Source organism: Palaemon carinicauda, chromosome 26 (assembly GCF_036898095.1).
Source record: "Palaemon carinicauda isolate YSFRI2023 chromosome 26, ASM3689809v2, whole genome shotgun sequence".
In the NCBI taxonomy this organism is placed as follows: domain Eukaryota; kingdom Metazoa; phylum Arthropoda; class Malacostraca; order Decapoda; family Palaemonidae; genus Palaemon; species Palaemon carinicauda.
In genome coordinates this window covers 94,312,376-94,331,061 of record NC_090750.1, presented here as the reverse complement: position 1 = coordinate 94,331,061, position 18,686 = coordinate 94,312,376, and the positions used below count along the sequence as shown (strand labels likewise).

The following is an 18,686-nucleotide window of genomic DNA, read 5'->3' as shown; positions in this document are numbered from 1 at the left end:
TCCCCATCATTTAATTGTGTACCAAGTTGCAAGTATTCAATTTTTCTTTTACTTTTTTTTCACTTGTCTATCCTCCATGCCACAAGTTTGTTTCAACTCATTTGTCTCGGTACATAGCACCAGATCATCGGCCATGGTGCCTCATCCCTCGCGTTCTTTGTTGTCACTTCCCTTACAATATTGAAGAGGAATGTGTTAGGTGCACGTCTCTAATGTAAACCATCCTTCAATTCTAGGCTTTCAGTTTCCCACATAACTTCTCACTGTCACATCCAAATTCCTTATAAAAAAAAAATATACCTTACAATGCAGTAGAGGGTGTCTTTATGATGAACAATGTCAGTCATACCAAGACAAAGAACACAGGGTCACAACTCCACAAAGAACAGTTGCAAAGACTCGCATGAGAGGAGTGCTGCTTGGAGAGTGGAAGAGGCCGAGTCTTGGAAAGGGGGGGTGTGTTCTGATGCGAGAGAAAAGGGGGTGAAAATCATAATGATATGGACTGAAAACTATGTCGGTTGCGTATGAGCACCTCGTGCCTGATTTCTGCACTTCTCGTGCTAGTCTCTTGGTACTTGTTCACTTGAAATGCCCTTACTGAAGGAATTATTTTTCAAGACAGATACAGTGCTTGTAACCCAATTCACATCTCTCCTCATACCCCGATTTGCTTTTATTCAAAGTTATTTGTAACCTTAAGTACTACTGTACTGTAACTAATATGAAGAGAGGGTAAAAATTTGTATATTTGATCACCTCCAGGCTTTCATGAAAGCTGGAATGGAATAGTGTTATACTCCGTAGCGATACAATTCACACAAACAATCAAAACAAAATATCAAGTTTGATATTGAAGAGTAAAATAAGCAGGCCTGTGGAATCGCGAAGTTTGAGTCGGAGTCGTTAAAATTGTCCTGACTCCGACTCCGACTGGATCTGAATTGCTTAACACAAATACCCTATATACTATCGTAACATACAAGGTTTAAAGACTAATTTTGAAGCTAAATTCAATAGTATTGCATCATACACGAGGTATAATATTAGCATATGCACTCTTGGACTAGGCTACGTCGTTGTTCAAACTTTATATCCATTTACTTTGGTAAAAACATAGTTATATTTGAAATAAACTAGTTTTTGATCAAACTGATGTTATACTTAACTATATCCAATATTAATGCATGTAATATCCACATTTTAGTATCGTATTTTCAATTAAAATCAGCGAATTATAATCTTCCCCATTGTTTACGGTTATATAATCTTTTCTCCTGTTTCATATTTCTCAAAAGTAACAATTATTAGTTGATCTATCATCTTCCAGTTAGCAAACTAATATCAATAGTTTTATTTGAAATACTTCTCTCATATTTTGTTTACTTTTGAATTGAATCGCACATAGAAATTAACCGGAGTTTCATTCAAGTTGCTGATGCACAATATTTTATACAATTATATGTTTTTTAGTGTCACATTCTCTATACCTTGATTATTCCTTCCAACTTTACAATTGAAGTCATCTATCATAATTTTTATATCTCTCTGGAATCTCCTCTATTACACTGCTTTTCTTCATAGCATTCATCTTTCCTTTCTTCGGGGAATCATTTGTTGGTGCATAACAAACAATAATACTCATACTGTGCTGCTTTGTTTTAAACTTTACAAGTAACAATCTACTACTTACAGCTCTCCATTCTGTTAATGCCTTTTCTGCTCTTGGTGTCATCATTATTCCTACCCCTTCTCTTCCAACTCCATCTGTTTTTCATGAGTAGATATATAAATATATTGCCTTGATCTAGAATTTCTTCACCAATCCCCTTACACTGTGTTTCAATTAGGGCCAAGATATCCAAACTTTATGTAACTTCTCAATCTGATTCATAGTTCCAACATTCCAATTACCAATTTTTCTTTAGTATTTATAAACCCAGAGATTCTTTGCACTGCTATTCCCAGGCCTGGGGACCATTCTGAAAGTTTTGCTTTCCATAGACTAATTTCATAGAGGATTCATTAGCTAAATTCATCGAAGGATAGCCAGTTCCTTGTGATGTGCAGTGTCTATCTAAGGCAAGTGATCCATGCTTGTCCATATTAATTTCAGTAAAATCATCAGCTAGGCAACAGGAGTAAGAGCCAACAAGACATCTTAAACCCAATTTGTCACCCTGCTGCCAGTGACTGAGATTTAGGGGGGCATTTCCTCCACACCCAGAGTTCTCATTACTCTACCAATTTTCTCATTCGCTTATATAACCGTTGGCAAACGTGGATTGCTAAGATATATACTGTATATGTGTGTTTTTGTGTAATAAGGTCCGTAGCTTGTGAGTCGCTTAGGTCATAAATAGACAAGTATCTGTATTTCTTTTTCATTAACTTTTTGTCTCTTTAGGTACTTGGGTTTTTTTCAGTGCACCAGATATGTTATTGTTATATCCTTCTAGGATCCTAAGAGTGGAATATAGTGTCATGGTAAGACGCAAGATAGCCTCAGAAGTCAGTGTTTTCATATACAAATACATCTTGGGACACGGATAATTTTGGTGACGTTTGGCGGGAACTTTATAACGTTATGTTGACCTGCAAGATTTTTGCTAGCTTTGGAGGTTTCTGACCAAAATATGAAAAGGAAAATGTATGTTGAATGTTGCATTGATGACTAAATATAGAATATGCTAGTAAGGAATCTTACATTGATGGTCTGGCTGGTTTGAAAAGTGACCATTTCTTCTAATACTAATATTTCAACAGGTTAATTGTGTATTTGCAATGTTGTAAGGCCAAATTCTCGAAGGCATTTTAGGAAAGTGTGAAAGGTCTTAGAAAAAGCATTTGTCATTGAAAATGAGAATTCCCTGATTTGTTTATTTTCTGGAGATTATAACTGCTGACTATTTTTTAGACGTTTATTGTGTGTAAACTGAAACCTGATTGGGTAAAAAGAAGAAAATTTGTTCAATCCAGCAATAAACATCTTGACAAATTTTAGGGCAGTAGGAATTGCTTGTGGTGCCTATGAAATTCAAGTTTACGGTATCCATAAGGACATGGTAAGTAAACTAAGATTAAGATTTAGATATAATGTGATATTTATGAGTTTCTTTATGTATTTATCTTTGTCTATAGGAAAGGTGGTCCCGCTGGTGCTCTTCAACCATGCCGGACTTGTAATGGTCGTGGTATTAAGGTCACTATTACTCAACTAGGACCTGGTATGGTTCAACAGATGCAAAGCAGGTGCCCAGATTGTTACGGAGAAGGTAATTATGTTTTAAGACATTATAATGCTTGACTTGAAGAAAATCTTGCATAATCAATTTGAGCATATCTTTAGATATGCAATTCAGGAAATTGATTGAAATGTATCTTGTTTACTGGGAAATTGTTGTTGGCTAATATACCGTATTTCTCGTGACATAAGAAGCACCTTTTTTCCTACATACATATACCAAAGGCACTTCCCCCAATTTTGGGGGGTAGCCGACATCAACAAATGAAACAAAACCAAAAAGGGGACCTCTACTCTCTACGTTCCTCCAGCCTAACCAGGGACTCAACTGAGTTCAGCTGGTACTGATAGGGTGCCACAGCCCAACCTCCCACATTATCCACCACAGATGAAGCTTTATAACGCGGAATCCCCTGTGGCCGCGGGGACATAAAAACAATTAGAATAGCGCCAACGTTATCCCTGCGTGTCGTAAGAGGCGACTAAAAGGGACGGGACAAGGGGGCTGGGAACCCCCTCTCCTGTATAAAAATCCTTTTTTCCATAAAAAAAAAAAACACCCTGAATCTTAAAACTTAAGAAAAAGTTTTATAGGGGAGTTTGACAACTCTCAAACACCCCAGTAATGACATACAAGCACTCACACTTACCAGGCATGAAATATAAACTTAAAGTTATCATTCGTATGTAATAAATAAATTTATTTTTATATTGCACTTCGTTTAACGAAGTGCAGTGACAAGTAATATGTTTGGTTTGGTAATCAGCTGATGACTCGTCAACCCCCTTCCTACAAGCAAACATGCCAACTAGTGGTCTCCAAGCAGACGACGCTATGGCATATTACTTGTTTATGCAGTATTTGTATTTTTTCTCATATTTTGTTGACGTGATAAAGCAATATTTGGACACCTACTTTGCCTGATTCCAAAATAATACAAAAAGACAGTTGCTGAATTCGACCTTGGAAAAAGCATCTCACTGTTAGTCGAGTGCAGTGTTACTAAGTTTGCAGAAAAGTAACTAGACCTAGAGTCCCACATAGAGTAGCAGAGGTATTCTACCTAGAGGAATTTCTAGTCTTCTTTGATCAATGATTAATTTTGTGTGAAAATGTGTAGGCTATTTGAGGAATGTGGGAAGTATTACTGCAATTTCACCTCTTTACCAAAAGTTGAATAATAACATGTGTCAACATTGCTTTCATGTAAACAACTCTTGAAACACTAAACGCTTAGTTGTGGTGGCAACTACAACAGGTTTAGTGGTGTCTTACATGAATATGTAATAAAATTGGGATAACTGGCATGCAGCTAATTAATATTAACTTATACATTTCCTAATACACTCAAAATACGAAGATTTACTGTGCCAGACAAAAATCACGCTAGAGTCGCTGACTAGGAATTGCTGCTAAGATAACTTTTTTTTTTTTTTCTCTCCCCTAATTTAAGGGTATGTCTAACCACTTGTAGCGTCTTATGATACTGGAAATACGGTAGCTTTCTCTGGGATTTTTGGGTTCCATAAATAGTGATTATGAAATAAGGGGTACATCATTAATAGATTACTATACTTTTGAAGATTAATTTCACACCTATTAACCCTTTTACCCTCAAAGGACGTACTGGTACGTTTCACAAAAGCCATCCCTTTACCCCCATGGACGTACCGGTATGTCCTTGCAAAAAAATGCTATAACATTTTTTTTTTCATATTTTTGATCATTTTTTTTTTTTTTTTTTTTTTTTTTGAAAATTCAGGCATTTTCCATGAGAATGAGACCAACCTGACCTCTCTATGACAAAAATTAAGGCTGTTAGAGCAATTTAAAAAAAATTATACTGCAAAATGTGCTGGGAAAAAAATAACCCCTTGGGGGTTAAGGGTTGGAAATTTCCAAATAGCCTGGGGGTAAAAGGGTTAAGCTATTTTGTAGTGAATAAGATTGATTAGCATGAGCTCTGCATTAGGTTACGTATAATGTATAACAGCTCCGTTTAAAATGCAGTTATGAAATGGCTTGGAGATGTGAAGTAATCTAGGAGAGTTTGCATGCTAGGATTTAACTTGAATATGAAGGAAGTTTATTTAGCATTACTTATACTGTACAGTATGATTGGCCTGAAACATTGGTGTTTTTTCCACGATATTCAAGGATTGAATTATGGAATATTAATTTCACTTATAAATTCAACCTTCTGGAGGAAGAAATGTACTATTTGTTAACTGGTAACTTTTGATATAGGAAGCTCTTAGATCATATTGCTCACTTTCAGTGTAATGACTTTTGAATTAAGTATGGAAGAGTGATAAAAAGGGCATTGATGGATTATGTTGTAACAAGAAGGATGTTTGGAAGTTTAAAAGATGTGCACATGTTTAGGGGTATGGCTAATAGTATGTGATAAATTTTTGATTGAAGGGAAATTAGTTGTAGCAAAAGAGTGGGGAAATAGAAATGGGGGATGTATAAGGGAGACGGTGAAGGTGGAAGAGATGAAAAAAAACAGAGGTAAATAGTGAATATTAAGAATAGTTTTAAGTGGCATAGGAAAGTAAGAGAAACTGGTCATCTAAAGGAGGAGTGGAAGTTAATAAAAGATTTTTTTTGGGGGGCCATGCAAGTCATAGTATGTATTAAGAGGTATGTTGGAGGCAACACGAGGAAGGGTAGTAAGTGGTGGAATGAATAAGTGAAGATGAAGGTGGAAGCAAAAAAAGCATTTGAATAATGGCTGGAGAGTAATAGTGTAGAGAAGTATGAAAGATATAGAAAGAAAAATGTGAAGTAAAACGTAAGATAGCCGAGGCAAAGAAGGAGGCTGACGAGAGATGTGGTCAGGGATTGGTTATTTGTATGATGAGAATATAAAGAAGTTTTGGGAAGAAGTGAAGAGAGTAAGGAAGGTTGGATCGAGGAATGAAGAGACAGTGAAAGATGAAAATGAATAGTTGTTGAAAGGAGATGAGGCAAGAAGAAGGTGGGCAAAATATTTTAAAAGGTTACAGAAAGTTTAGGATAAATGGGAGGCAAATATAATTGCCGTTGCAGGTGTGAGGTGCCAGTGGTGGGAGATGAGAATGAGAGGAAGTGAAGAGAGCACTAGATGAAATGAGAGAGGACAAACTTCTGGTATGGAGGGTGTGAGGACTGAGATGTTTAAGGAAGGGGGTGTGACTGTACTAGAGTGGTTGGTGAGGTTTTTTAATATATGTTTTATGTTGTCACTGGTGCCAGTGGACTGAGTGTGTGTGTATATTGTTCTGCTATGCAGAGGTAAGAGAGGTGTACATGAGTGTTGTTTATCTGGAGGGATTTGTTTATTGAATGTAGTTGGAAAAGTGTATGGTAGTATGTTAGTTAGCAGGATTAAGGATAAAACAGAGGATGTAATCTTTAAAGCGCAGGGCGGATTTAGAATAGGTAGGGGATGTACGGATCAGATTTTTATAGTTGAGCAGATATGCAAGAAATGTTTAGCAAAAGGCAAGGAGTTATATGTTGTATTTATGGATCTGGAGAATGTGTATGATAGGGTTGATAGGCAACCAATGTGGAATGTGATGACGTTATATGAAATTGGTGGAAGACTGTTTCAAGCAGTGAAACTATAAATACCGTATATTACCGTCTAAAGGACGAACCCATGTAAATGGGCAAACCATAAAATTTCTTTTAAAAAAAACGTTTTTATCATATACTCGAACGACAATTTTAAGGCCAGCCTAATTTAGTATCATTAGTTATCACTTGCATGTGAAATTGTGTTCGTTAGTTCGTCACGATCGGCGATGAAATGTAAACAAAATGTTTTCTGTTTTAGACAGCATTTTTAAGAAAAACATGGCATAAAATTGCATTCATTTCATTTATTTTGAATTTCTAAGGATAAAGTAAGCAAATTAACATCAATAATATCATTATTACATAACCAATACTTGGTAAGATAGCTGTTGCTACAAAAGCTAACCTATACACATGTAAATGCATTCGTTTGTTCATTATGATTGGCGATGGAACTTAAAGAAAGCAATGGTTTAGGTTTTAGGTGGTGTCTTTAGCAAAAGCATGACATAAAATTGTCTATTTAATTTGTTTTCGATTTCTAAGTATACAGCAAAAGCATTTCAACCAATTTAGATGGAACGAAGGACGATGACAGTGCTAGTAGTGAAAACGAAAGCAACGTAGATGATACAAATGACGGTGCTGTCATGATGAATTTTTGCATCATTTTCCTCTATACCATAGTGTAGGTATTAATGACCTGCAAAGTTTAAGGTTTCAGACAGCCCTTACCCCCATCTCTTGGCAAATAATGTTAACATTTGTACATACATACATATACCAAGGCACTTCCCCCAATTTTGGGGGGTAGCCGACATCAACAAATGAAACAAAAACAAAAAGGGGACCTCTACTCTCTACATTCCTCCCAGCCTGACAAGGGACTCAACCGAGTTCAGCTGGTACTGCTAGGGTGCCACAGCCCACCCTCCCCCGTTATCCCCCACAGATGAAGCTTCATAATGCTGAATCCCCTACTGCTGCTACCTCCGCGGTCATCTTAGGCATCGAAGGAAGCAGCAGGGCCTACCGGAACTGCGTCACAATCGCCCGCCATTCATTCCTATTTCTAGCATGCTCTCTTGCCTCTCTCACATCTATCCTCCTATTACCCAGAGCTTTCTTCACTCCATCCATCCACCCAAACCTTGGCCTTCCTCTTGTACTTCTCCCATCAACTCTTGCATTCATCACCTTCTTTAGCAGACAGCCATTTTCCATTCTCTCAACATGGCCAAACCACCTCAACACATTCATATCTACTCTAGCTGCTAACTCATTTCTTACACCCGTTCTCATTCTCACCACTTCGTTCCTAACCCTATCTACTCGAGATACACCAGCCATACTCCTTAGACGCTTCATCTCAAACACATTCAATTTCTGTCTCTCCATCACTTTCATTCCCCACAACTCCGATCCATACATCACAGTTGGTACAATCACTTTCTCATATAGAACTCTCTTTACATTCATGCCCAACCCTCTTATTTTTTACTACTCCCTTAACTGCCCCCAACACTTTGCATCCTTCATTCACTCTCTGACGTACATCTGCTTCCACTCCACCATTTGCTGCAACAACAGACCCCAAGTACTTAAACTGATCCACCTCCTCAAGTAACTCTCCATTCAACATGACATTCAACCTTGCACCACTTTCCCTTCTCGTACATCTCATAACCTTACTCTTACCCATATTAACTCTCAACTTCCTTCTCTCACACACTTCCAAATTCTGTCACTAATCGGCCAAGCTTCTCTTCTGTGTCTGCAATCAATACAGTATCATCCGCAAACAACAACTGATTTACCTCCCATTCATGGTCATTTTCGTCTACCTGTTTTAATCCTCGTCCAAGCACTCGAGCATTCACCTCTCTCACCACATTCGTAATTGTCCTAAACAAATTTTTGGTGATGCAAGTATTGTAATAAAGAAAAAAAAATCATTTTTTATTCTTATTTTACATAAACACAACTACTGTGTATAAGTATACTGAGCATATTATATGCTGTTAAGTCAATCCTTCCTAACTACTAAGTAGAATAATTAATTACTGGTACAAATATGGAACTGCTGCTTCCTCCAATGCCTTAGATGACCGTGGAGGTAGCAGCAGTAGGGGATTCAGCATTATGAAGCTTCAAATGTGGTGGATAATGGGGGAGGGTGGGCTGTGGCACCCTAGCAGTACCAGTTGAACTCGGTTGAGTACCTTGTCAGGCTGGGAGGAATGTAGAGAGTAGAGGTCCCCTTTTTGTTTTTGTTTCATTTGTTGATGTCGGCTACCCCCCAAAATTGGGGGAAGTGCCTTGGTATATGTATGTATGTACGTACAAATATGGAAAATCTAGATTTTAGACAACTAGGCTAGCCTACCAAAAGGTTCACACAATGGAGCCCGAGTACAGTACTTTAAATAAATAAAGATGAAATTACCTATTGATATTCCTATTTTACTTGAACATAAAATTATATACCTCAATTAAAATGAGTATAGTATACGATTTTAAGTCGATCTTTCCAAAATTGTATCTTATTAATGAACCGTATGCAATTAGAATACCGTAACAACAACACAACAGAGGCTGAGAAAATAAAAAATTTTCTTCCAAAAGTATCTCTTGTAATGGGCGAACCCAGACTTTTTCCATCCAAAATTGATCTTAAAATTTTGCCCTTTACTCGGTAATATACGGTAAGCAGTAAAGCGTGTGGTACCATAGGAAAATGAAGTAAGTGGTTTGCAGTGAGAGTGGGGCTGTGACAGGGATGTGTGATGTCACCATGGTTCTTCATTTTGTGTGTATGGCAATGTAAGAGAGGTGAATGCTCAAGTGCTTGGTCTAGGAGTGAAACTGATAGATGAGAGTGTTTGTGAGTGGGAGGTGAATCAGTTGTTGTTTGTGGATGATACTGTATTGGTTGCAGACTCAGAGGAGAAGCTGTGTTGATTAGTGACTGAGTTTGTAAGGGTGTGTGAGAGAAGTAGGTTGAGGATCAATGTGGGTAAGAGTAAGGTTATGAGGTGCATAAGAAGGAAGGGTTGTGCTAGATTAAATGTCATGTTGAATGGACAGTTACCCAAGGAAGCAGATCAGTTTAAGTACTTGGGTTCTGTTGTTGCTGGAAATGGAGTGTAAGCAGATGTACGTCAGAGACTGTGAATGAAGGCTGTAAAGTGTTGGGGGCCCAGTGAAGGGAGGGGTAAAGAACAGAGGGTTAGGGATAAATGTAAAGCGAGTTTTGTATGAGGAAGTGATTTTACCAACTGTCATATATGGATTAGAGTTGTGGTGAATGAAAGTGATGGAGAGACAAATGGAATGTGGTTCAAGATAAAGTGTCTGAAGAGTATGGCTGGTGTGTCTTGATTGGATAAGGCTATGAACTAAGTAGTAAGGGTCAGAACGGTTGTGAGAAATGAAATGAGGTGCTAGTGTAATATGAATATGTTGAGATAGTTTGGTCATGTGGAAAGGATGGAAAATGGCCATCTGCTGAAGAAGGTGATGAATGCGAGAGTTGATGGGAAATGAGCAAGAGGAAGCCCAAGGTTTGGGTGAATGGATGGAGTGAAGAGTATGCTAGGTAACAAAAAGATAGATGTGAGAGAATCAAAAGAGTGTTTTAGAAATAGGAATAAATGACGAGCAATTGTGACACTGTTCTGACAAGCTGTGCTGTCACCTTGGGTCACTTGGCTACCTCCCAGAATTGGGGGAAGTGCCATGGTATATGGATAGAGTAGTTGTGGAATTACGGTCAATTAGTCCGTAGAGTTAATAGGTCCTTTTTCCATACAGGTGAGATGATTAATGAAACCGATCGTTGTCAGTCATGCATGGGCCGCAAAGTCACGCAGCAAACCAAAATACTGGAGGTACACGTCGAAAAGGGAATGAGAGACGAACAACGCATTACCTTCCGTGGTGAAGGAGATCAAATGCCAGGAGTTGAGCCTGGTGATGTGATTATTGTTTTGCAGGTAATTTTTGTTTCATAAATCCATAAGATATGAGTCTAAAACATGGCTGTGTTGTAACCTCAATAGTTACCATGAGTGAGATAAACATTTTGTTCCTATATGAGTATAAACTTCCATCCTTTAATAGAGGCATTCTTTCAGTGAAGCTGGAAATGGCTGTTAAAATTTATAACGAGGTTTAGTTTGTTGCTGGTAAGCGGGAAAGAAGCATTCCCACACCAATTGAGTAGCCGCAATGTTTTCTGCCGCAAACGAGAACAGACATTTCCTGGCACAGCTAACTAGCGGTTTAATTTTTTTTTTTTTTTTTTTTTTTTTCAACTAGATTGTTGTTAGTTCATGTTGTGAAGAGATTAAGAAAGCAAAAAATTTTTTGCAGTTTTTCCCAAACTAGCTGAAAGTTGTGCAATGAACTTCTTGCTATTTAACAGCTTTCTTGTTGCGGGTAAGGTAAAAGAGACTACTGTAACTTGAAAAACCAAATAATATTGGTACCCTAGGGATAATAAACTCATAGTTTCCCTAATCCCGTAAATAATGCACCACATTGTTTCCACATGTTGTAGTCCACTAATTGTACTGTAGGTTTTATTACATTAATTGTTCAATGAAGTACTGTTTAAACTCCTATTTATACAGTCTCTCTTTAAAAATTCCCAAATCATTAATAACATTATAAACTATTTCTAAATTTTGGGTTTTCTCATGACGATCCTAAATCCTTGAAATATAACTATTCAGTTCTATTATTACATTCGATGCTATATACAGTAGAACCTCTACACACGAACGTATCTACATCCGAATTTTCCAACATCCGAAGTAAAATTCGAGCAAATTTTTGACTCTACACCCGAATTTTATTTCGACACACGAAGTAAACATTACGCCATTGAGCGTCGAGTGCTCAGTTCTCTATTCTTGTGTGTATCGTGTGGTTGTCCTCTGTTTGGTCTGTTATTAACAGTGCTTATTTTCTTCCTTTTCTCCCATTTCCTTTTAGATTTTACCTATAATCATAGTGCCTAAGAAGCTAAGTTTCAGTACAGGAAGAAGGCAATTCTTTCATTAGAATTGAAGCAAGAAATTATAGAAAAACATGAGAGCAGTGTGCATGTGAGTGATACTGTATTGCTAAACAATATGGCCGGAATAGGCCTATGATCTCGAGGATCATCAAGCTGAAGGCAGCCATTAAAGCAAATAACCATCGAAGGGGATCACCATTATTAAAAGACATCGTAGCAATACCCTGGAAGAGAAAGAACGCCTTTTGTTGATAGGGATAAAGGACAAAGAGATTGTTGGCAACGATCATTTGTGAGAAGGGCCAGCGTGATGAACAGAAAGAAAGAAAAAAGTGAAGCAAAGAAAACCATGATAGCATTAACAAGCTCTTTTAAATAAGACTTCTCTCTTTTTCTGTTTCTCTCTAAACATAGCATTAACATGTTCTTTAAATAAAATATCTCTCTCTCTCTCTCTCTCTCTCTCTCTCTCTCTCTCTCTCTCTCTCTCTCTCTCTCTCTCTCTCTCTCTCTCTCTCTCTCTCTCTCTTCTTCTTCGCTGTTATAGTGTTAGATACGTCTATTATTTTTTTCCGAGAGAGAGAGAGATTAAACAAAAATGTGTTTAGAGTACATATGATTTTTAACAGCGTCAACGAGTTGAAAAACAATTAAATGTAACTAAGAAAGTAATAACAGCTAATATGAATTTCTTTATTAACTAAAACAAATATTGAAACAAACACACACACAGGTGCAAAAATTGCTACGCAGTAAGAGAGACGGTCGGGGAGGAGGTAGAGATGGTGACTGTGATAACATACTCGTCACTGAAAGTGATGAAAATAAAAAATAAAAAGAAAAAAAATATTAAAAAATATGAAATATAAAAATAAAAAAAATAAATAAGCTAAGTTAGATTAAAATTTCCGTAGTGTAAGTTACGGTATGTTATCGCAGTCACCATCTCTACCTCCTCGCCGATCGTGTCTCCTCGTGTGTGTGTGTGTGTGTTTCCGCATACGCACACGAGTGTGTTTGTATCAATATTTGTTTTAGTTAATAAAGGAATTCAGATTCGCTGATATTGTTTTTTTTTAGTTACATTTAACTGTCTTTCAACTCGTTAACGCTGTTAAAAATCATATGTACACACATTTTTGTTTAATATCTCATTTTTGTTTAATCTCTCTCTCTCTCTCTCTCTCTCTCTCTCTCTCTCTCTCTCTCTCTCTTTCTCTTTCTCTCTTCTCTCTCTCTCTCTCTCTCTCTCTCTCAGAAAAAATTAATAGACGTCTCTAACACTAACAGTGAAGAAGAACAAGAGAGAGAGAGAGAGAGAGAGAGAGAGAGTATTTATTTAAAGAACATATTAACACCATGTTTACCTTCTCGCCGATCATCCGTCTTCTCCTGGCGTAGCAAATCCTACACCTGCGTTGGCCTGTCTCTAAGGTAAAGTGGCAATAAAACACATTTTTTATTTATTTCTTTATAATTATCTTTTTTACATGCTTCTTTCATATTAGGCAGTTATGTTATTGTTATGTGTAATTATGTGTAGCCATTTATTAAGGATTTATTATGGGTTTTAGGCTGAGGAACGAATTAAATGAATTACCATGTATTCTTATGGGAAAATTCGTTTCTTCATCCGAACATTTTCTACATCCGAAGTTGGTTGTGGAACGAATTAAATTCGTATGTAGAGGTACCACTGTATAATTTAGCAATGTTTAATTTTTGGCTTAGTATCATATCTCTTTTATATGAAAAATGAGGGAATTAACAATAAGAGACTGATAAGATAAAACATATAAAAATTCATATGCTAAGAAAATTTCCAATGCACCGGTACAACTTTTAAAGTAGAAATTCTTTTTCAAATGCTTTTTAGATTAAAACAATGGAAGAGAAACAAAAAAAATTTAAGAGTTTGAAGTAACCCAACTCGGCCCCATTATAACAATGAAAGTTTTTGTGGGGTTAATTCAAACTTCTGCTACTAGTTTGTTTCTGCATAGATTTTTTTTTCATTTAAAACCCTTGTAAGTCTCTTATGAACCAATGACGCAATGATGCGGGAAAATATTTATTGTCGTAAGTGATCCGGTGGCGCGAATTGCCGTGTCATACATAACCTATTTTTTGGGGGAAATTCGTCGTAATTACGCGGGTCACTCAAGAAAAACGAAACTCGCAACACGCACCGCGAGAAAGCAAATGGTTGTGGGACATGTGGAGCCTAAAAGAAATAGGGTAGTAGCAGCTTAGGCAGGGCAGGCCTATGCTGCTTTCCAATGGGATGTTTTGTGTTTAAATTTACGCTCTTGTAGAAAAAAAGATTTCCTGGCAGGTTTGTGCCTATATAAATTACTGCAATATACATGTCGTCATGAATCATTTGAAAGCTCATACTTTGTACCTTCGTATGGTATATAAAACAATATAAAAGTGCTAAAGCTTCTATACATAAAATGTTATTGTAAAAACACTACAACAAAATTGCAAAACATACTTTGTTTTCTAATGGTACATTGCTCAATATTTGTCCAACAATACATATATTGTATATTAATTTTATTGGAAATTTAATCGTCTTTACAGTGATGTCTTTAAATTTTCCTTATCTTTATTTGTTACATAGTAACTATGAAAAACCTAAGTATGTTGGAAAATCTGAAATTTTTGTTCCCCCCCCCAAAAAAAAGCTATTTTTTCCACTTAATAATACATTTATTTTACCGAATTTGCACAATATATCAAATCCTCAGACGTAATAATTGTATTTTTCATGAATTTAAAAAAAAAGTATTTCAAGATTTTTTTTTCTTAAATTCAGGTTCAACATGCACTTGTATTATTTTATAGCATTCCAGTTTTTTTTTTTTTTTTTTTTTCATTAGTTCAATGTTCAATCTTTAGGCAATATAATGCAACAAATCAGAAGCCTTAATCTGTTATAGTTTGGACATACCAATTTAAAAAACAAAACTTGTTCGCGAATGTCCTCGTTCGGCTAAGACCATATGGGCGGTACCTCATCCTGACTTTTGTAAGGGCATAAGTGCCAAAGGATTGAAAGAAAATCTTATGCTCTAAAAGTACTTAGGAAATTCTCTTACCATTTGAATTTTATTTTATATTTATTTTATGAATGTATAAGGGTCACTTTCAAAGGGTAAGGCTCCAAGTTTTCACTCGGGTGTTCACCTTGGCAGCAGCTTGGGACCACTCTCAAGGAATGCATCTGTTGATGTAACCCGAGGATTGGATGATTTTGGCCTCGTCTGGGGGTGCACTTGCTACAGGATAAAGATCAGATTCTGTCATTTGTCATCATATGGGGATTATGGTAAACTGGGAGAAATTGAATCTCTTACCCAAGCTAGGTTTAAGGTTGCTCATGAATAGCAGAGGCAAGTGACAGTGACATTACCCTATTTAGCAGGACAGTGCCCTAGAGGCTGACCATATTTCATATGATTAGTGCCCAAGACCCCTCTCCACCCAAGCTAGGACCAATTTTGAGCCAGGCAATGGCTGCTGGGAGTACTTTGGATGCTATTTGGCAGCAACAAGTCTTTATGTCAGTCGATTTCATCAACAAAGCGTAAATAGGTTGTGTGATCATTTTTGTTCACACAGTCTTCTTAGCCACTTTTTCTCGCCGGAGAAACTTTTTCCACATGGATGCCTCCACCAATAATCTTTTCGGTGGTGTTTAAAGGATCACTGGTCAGCCATTAGGGACTCCCTGTTCTTAATCGTTGCAGTGGGGCATGGGCCTTGTGGCTATCTTACCTGGTAGCTGAATGAGGAAAACATGCCACTGTTCTCAGATGTATTGAAGAAGGGTTTGGTCCCTAGCAGAAATACATCCGCACTTGGTCCTCAAATTGCAAGAAACCTTCCTAGCGCTGCAAGCATTCCAAGAACATTTGAAGAAGCACTCAGTAATGTTGATGAGTGACACCACCACCTTAGTGGCTATGACAACAATCAAGAGGGCACAGTCTCACACCTTCTGCAAACTAACAAAGTGGATACATGTCTGGGTGGCGTTCTACGCCATAGATTAGTCAGCCAGGTAATTTTCGAGCAAGAGGAATGTACTAGCAGACGCACTGTCATCAAGAACAGGTTGTAGGGTCAGAGTGATCCCTTCTGCTTTGCGCAGCGGAGAGCTGTCTTGCCCTCTGGGGTTCTCATGGGATCGACCTTGTTTGCCAAGCAGCTAAACAGGAAGCATCTTGTGTTTTGCTCGCCTGTTCCAGACCCATTGGTCGTGATGAAGATGCCTTCCAACACTCATGAAGTTACCAGTACGCAACGCCTTTTGTCCGTTCAGCCTGGTCCATCTGCTAATCAATAGTGCTGTTTATGTCAGGACTCAGAATGAGCCTAGTGGCTCCTAGATGGTCTCTTGCCGAGTGGTATCACAATCTGTAAGCAATACTTCTAGTTGAGGTCTTGGGAGAGCTACCAAAATCGCCCACAATCCTCAGTTAGTCATATCTTCTGAAGTATCACCTGTCTGTGAAGTCGCTTGAACTTCAAGGATTGAGGCTATCCAGCAATCCCTGAGTGAAAGGCTTTTTGTGAGGCACTGCATAGATGATGTCGGGAGCATCTTATATGGTCCTCTGCAGCTGTCTACTAGGGGAAGCAGGCTATCATCTGTGATGGGGGTCTTAGAAGGGATACTTCGGTGGGAGCAATTCTAACACAGATAGTGGATTTCAGTGTTCTTTTGTTGAGAGATGCATAATATCTTGTAGTTGTCAAAGGCTATCGCTCGGCCTTTGGCTCGGTCATTCGACTGAACAGTAGAGCCCTTCTGTTGGATGAGGTGATGGTAGGCCACTGGACTGGTGAAGGAGAACTTCCTCATCAACCCTCTGATAATGAAGACAGCTGTGATAGCACTGCAATAATTTCAACAATACCTTGTAAGCCACTCGTTACTGTTGATGATCGACTATTGTAGTGGCATACATGCATACATCAACAAGCAGGGAGGTACTGCTTCTCTGTACCTTTGTCAGTTGGCAATACAAGCTTTTATTGGACAATGGACACTGGTATATAGCTGTCAAAAAGATTCACTCCAGGCAAGTTCTGTGGCAAGGGGGATTTGGACTTTGCGCAGTTCACCAATGGTTGACCTGTACACAATGAGGCTGAACAACAAGGTGCCTGAGTGTTGTTCACCTGTTACTGATCGGGCAGCAGCATTGGAAGATGCCTTCCAACACTCCTGGGATGGCTTAGACTTTTATGCGTTTCCTCTGTTATTCTTGAATTTCAAGATAATTTACATGCTACGGTTAGCCCCAAACTTCGGAATGACAGTGGCACCCAAGTGGCCATGAATAGAAGGGTTCCAGGACCTTCTCATGTGCTTTGATTGAGACTCCAAGGGAGTTGCCCCTGTGTTCTAGCCTTATATATCAATCCTACCTGCAGAGATACCACAAGTTGGTGACATCTTGTCATTTTAGTATGCCAGTTTGGCAAGTTTCCTCCCTCCTAATGATAAGTCTCCTATTGAAGGATGAAATTTTGTATTAATTTAGGAACAAATAAAAATTTTAAAAGGAATTTGTATTTTTTCTAAGTATGCAAACTTTAGCCCTTCAAGTTCTACTAACAGCCTCATCCGCCCCGCAAATTTGATGCTCTGTAATCTGGCTAGGGGTCAAGGCTTCCCCTCCGCCTGCTTTTGAACAGCCAAGTTTCCAACTTCTCTGAAATCATGCTCCTATTTAGGACTCAGGTTTGTTTAGTTGAAAGAAATATAGATTACTTTTAAAAATTGTGATTTTGATAATTGCATTTTTTTTTTTTTTTTTTTTTGGTATGTTAAGTGTTTACACAAGTCAGTGTTGATTTGAGTTTTTAACCCCTTTTACCCCCAAAGGATGTACTGGTACGTTTCACAAAACTCATCCCTTTACCCCCATGGACGTACCGGTACGTCCTTGCAAAAAAATGCTATAAAGAATATTTTTTTCATATTTTTGATAGTTTTTTGAGAAAATTCAGGCATTTTCCAAGAGAATGCGACCAACCGACCTCTCTTTGACAAAAATTAAGGCTGTTAGAGCAATTTAAAAAAAAAAAATATACTGCAAAATGTTCTGGGAAAAAAATAACCCCATGGGGGTTAAGGGTTGGAAATTTCCAAATAACCTGGGGGTAAAAGGGTTAAGAGTGCAGACATGCTCAATGGTCATAATGTAATTTTGATGGCTAAAGAAAACTAGATAATGTAGAACTACTTTTAGTTTGTGTACTGTATAAATATTAAAAGGGTCAGTAGTATATGTTGTGTTTTTATATTTACATCATGCTTGATTATATATTCAAGGATATGTACTGTACATCCTTCCATGAGTGTTTCATATACTTGGTTTACAAGTTTCTCTTTACAAAAGTATAACTCTTACAATCCTGTTAATGATATTGCAAAAGTTCTGGAACATATCTTATATTTTCTTTTGACTTTGTGATCAATTTGAAAGATAAAAGATATTCAGTTTGATGTTGGGAATTATATGCATACCTCATATTTATTGGAATATTTTGATGATACTGTATATATTGACTATTCACAGGAAAAACCTCACGAGACATTCCAACGTAATGGATCCGACTTGCTGATGAAGTACACAGTATCATTGACAGAGGCCTTGTGTGGATTTAGCATGGTGGTTAAACATTTAGATGGCAGGAATTTGTGTATTAAACATCCCCCTGGATCAGTTTTAGAACCAGGTAAGTTTGAAGAGAGGATTTATAGACTACACTGAACATAAAAGCCAGTTTATGATGGTTACTGCATCCTGATATTTTAAATCACTGGTTCC

The 18,686-nt window shown here is 37.6% G+C and overlaps 1 protein-coding gene across 2 annotated transcripts in view; it reads left to right on the top strand.

The window, feature by feature from the left end:
* The window catches only part of LOC137619699 (dnaJ homolog subfamily A member 2-like), a 72,495-nt gene that overhangs the window by 36,232 nt on the left and 17,577 nt on the right, over positions 1 to 18,686 (top strand). For both annotated transcript variants that reach the window (XM_068349978.1, XM_068349979.1), the window contains 3 exons: positions 3,142 to 3,275; positions 10,626 to 10,807; positions 18,435 to 18,594. In XM_068349978.1, coding sequence (XP_068206079.1) covers positions 3,142 to 3,275; positions 10,626 to 10,807; positions 18,435 to 18,594 — 476 coding nt within the window. The remainder of the gene's footprint in view (positions 1 to 3,141; positions 3,276 to 10,625; positions 10,808 to 18,434; positions 18,595 to 18,686) is intronic.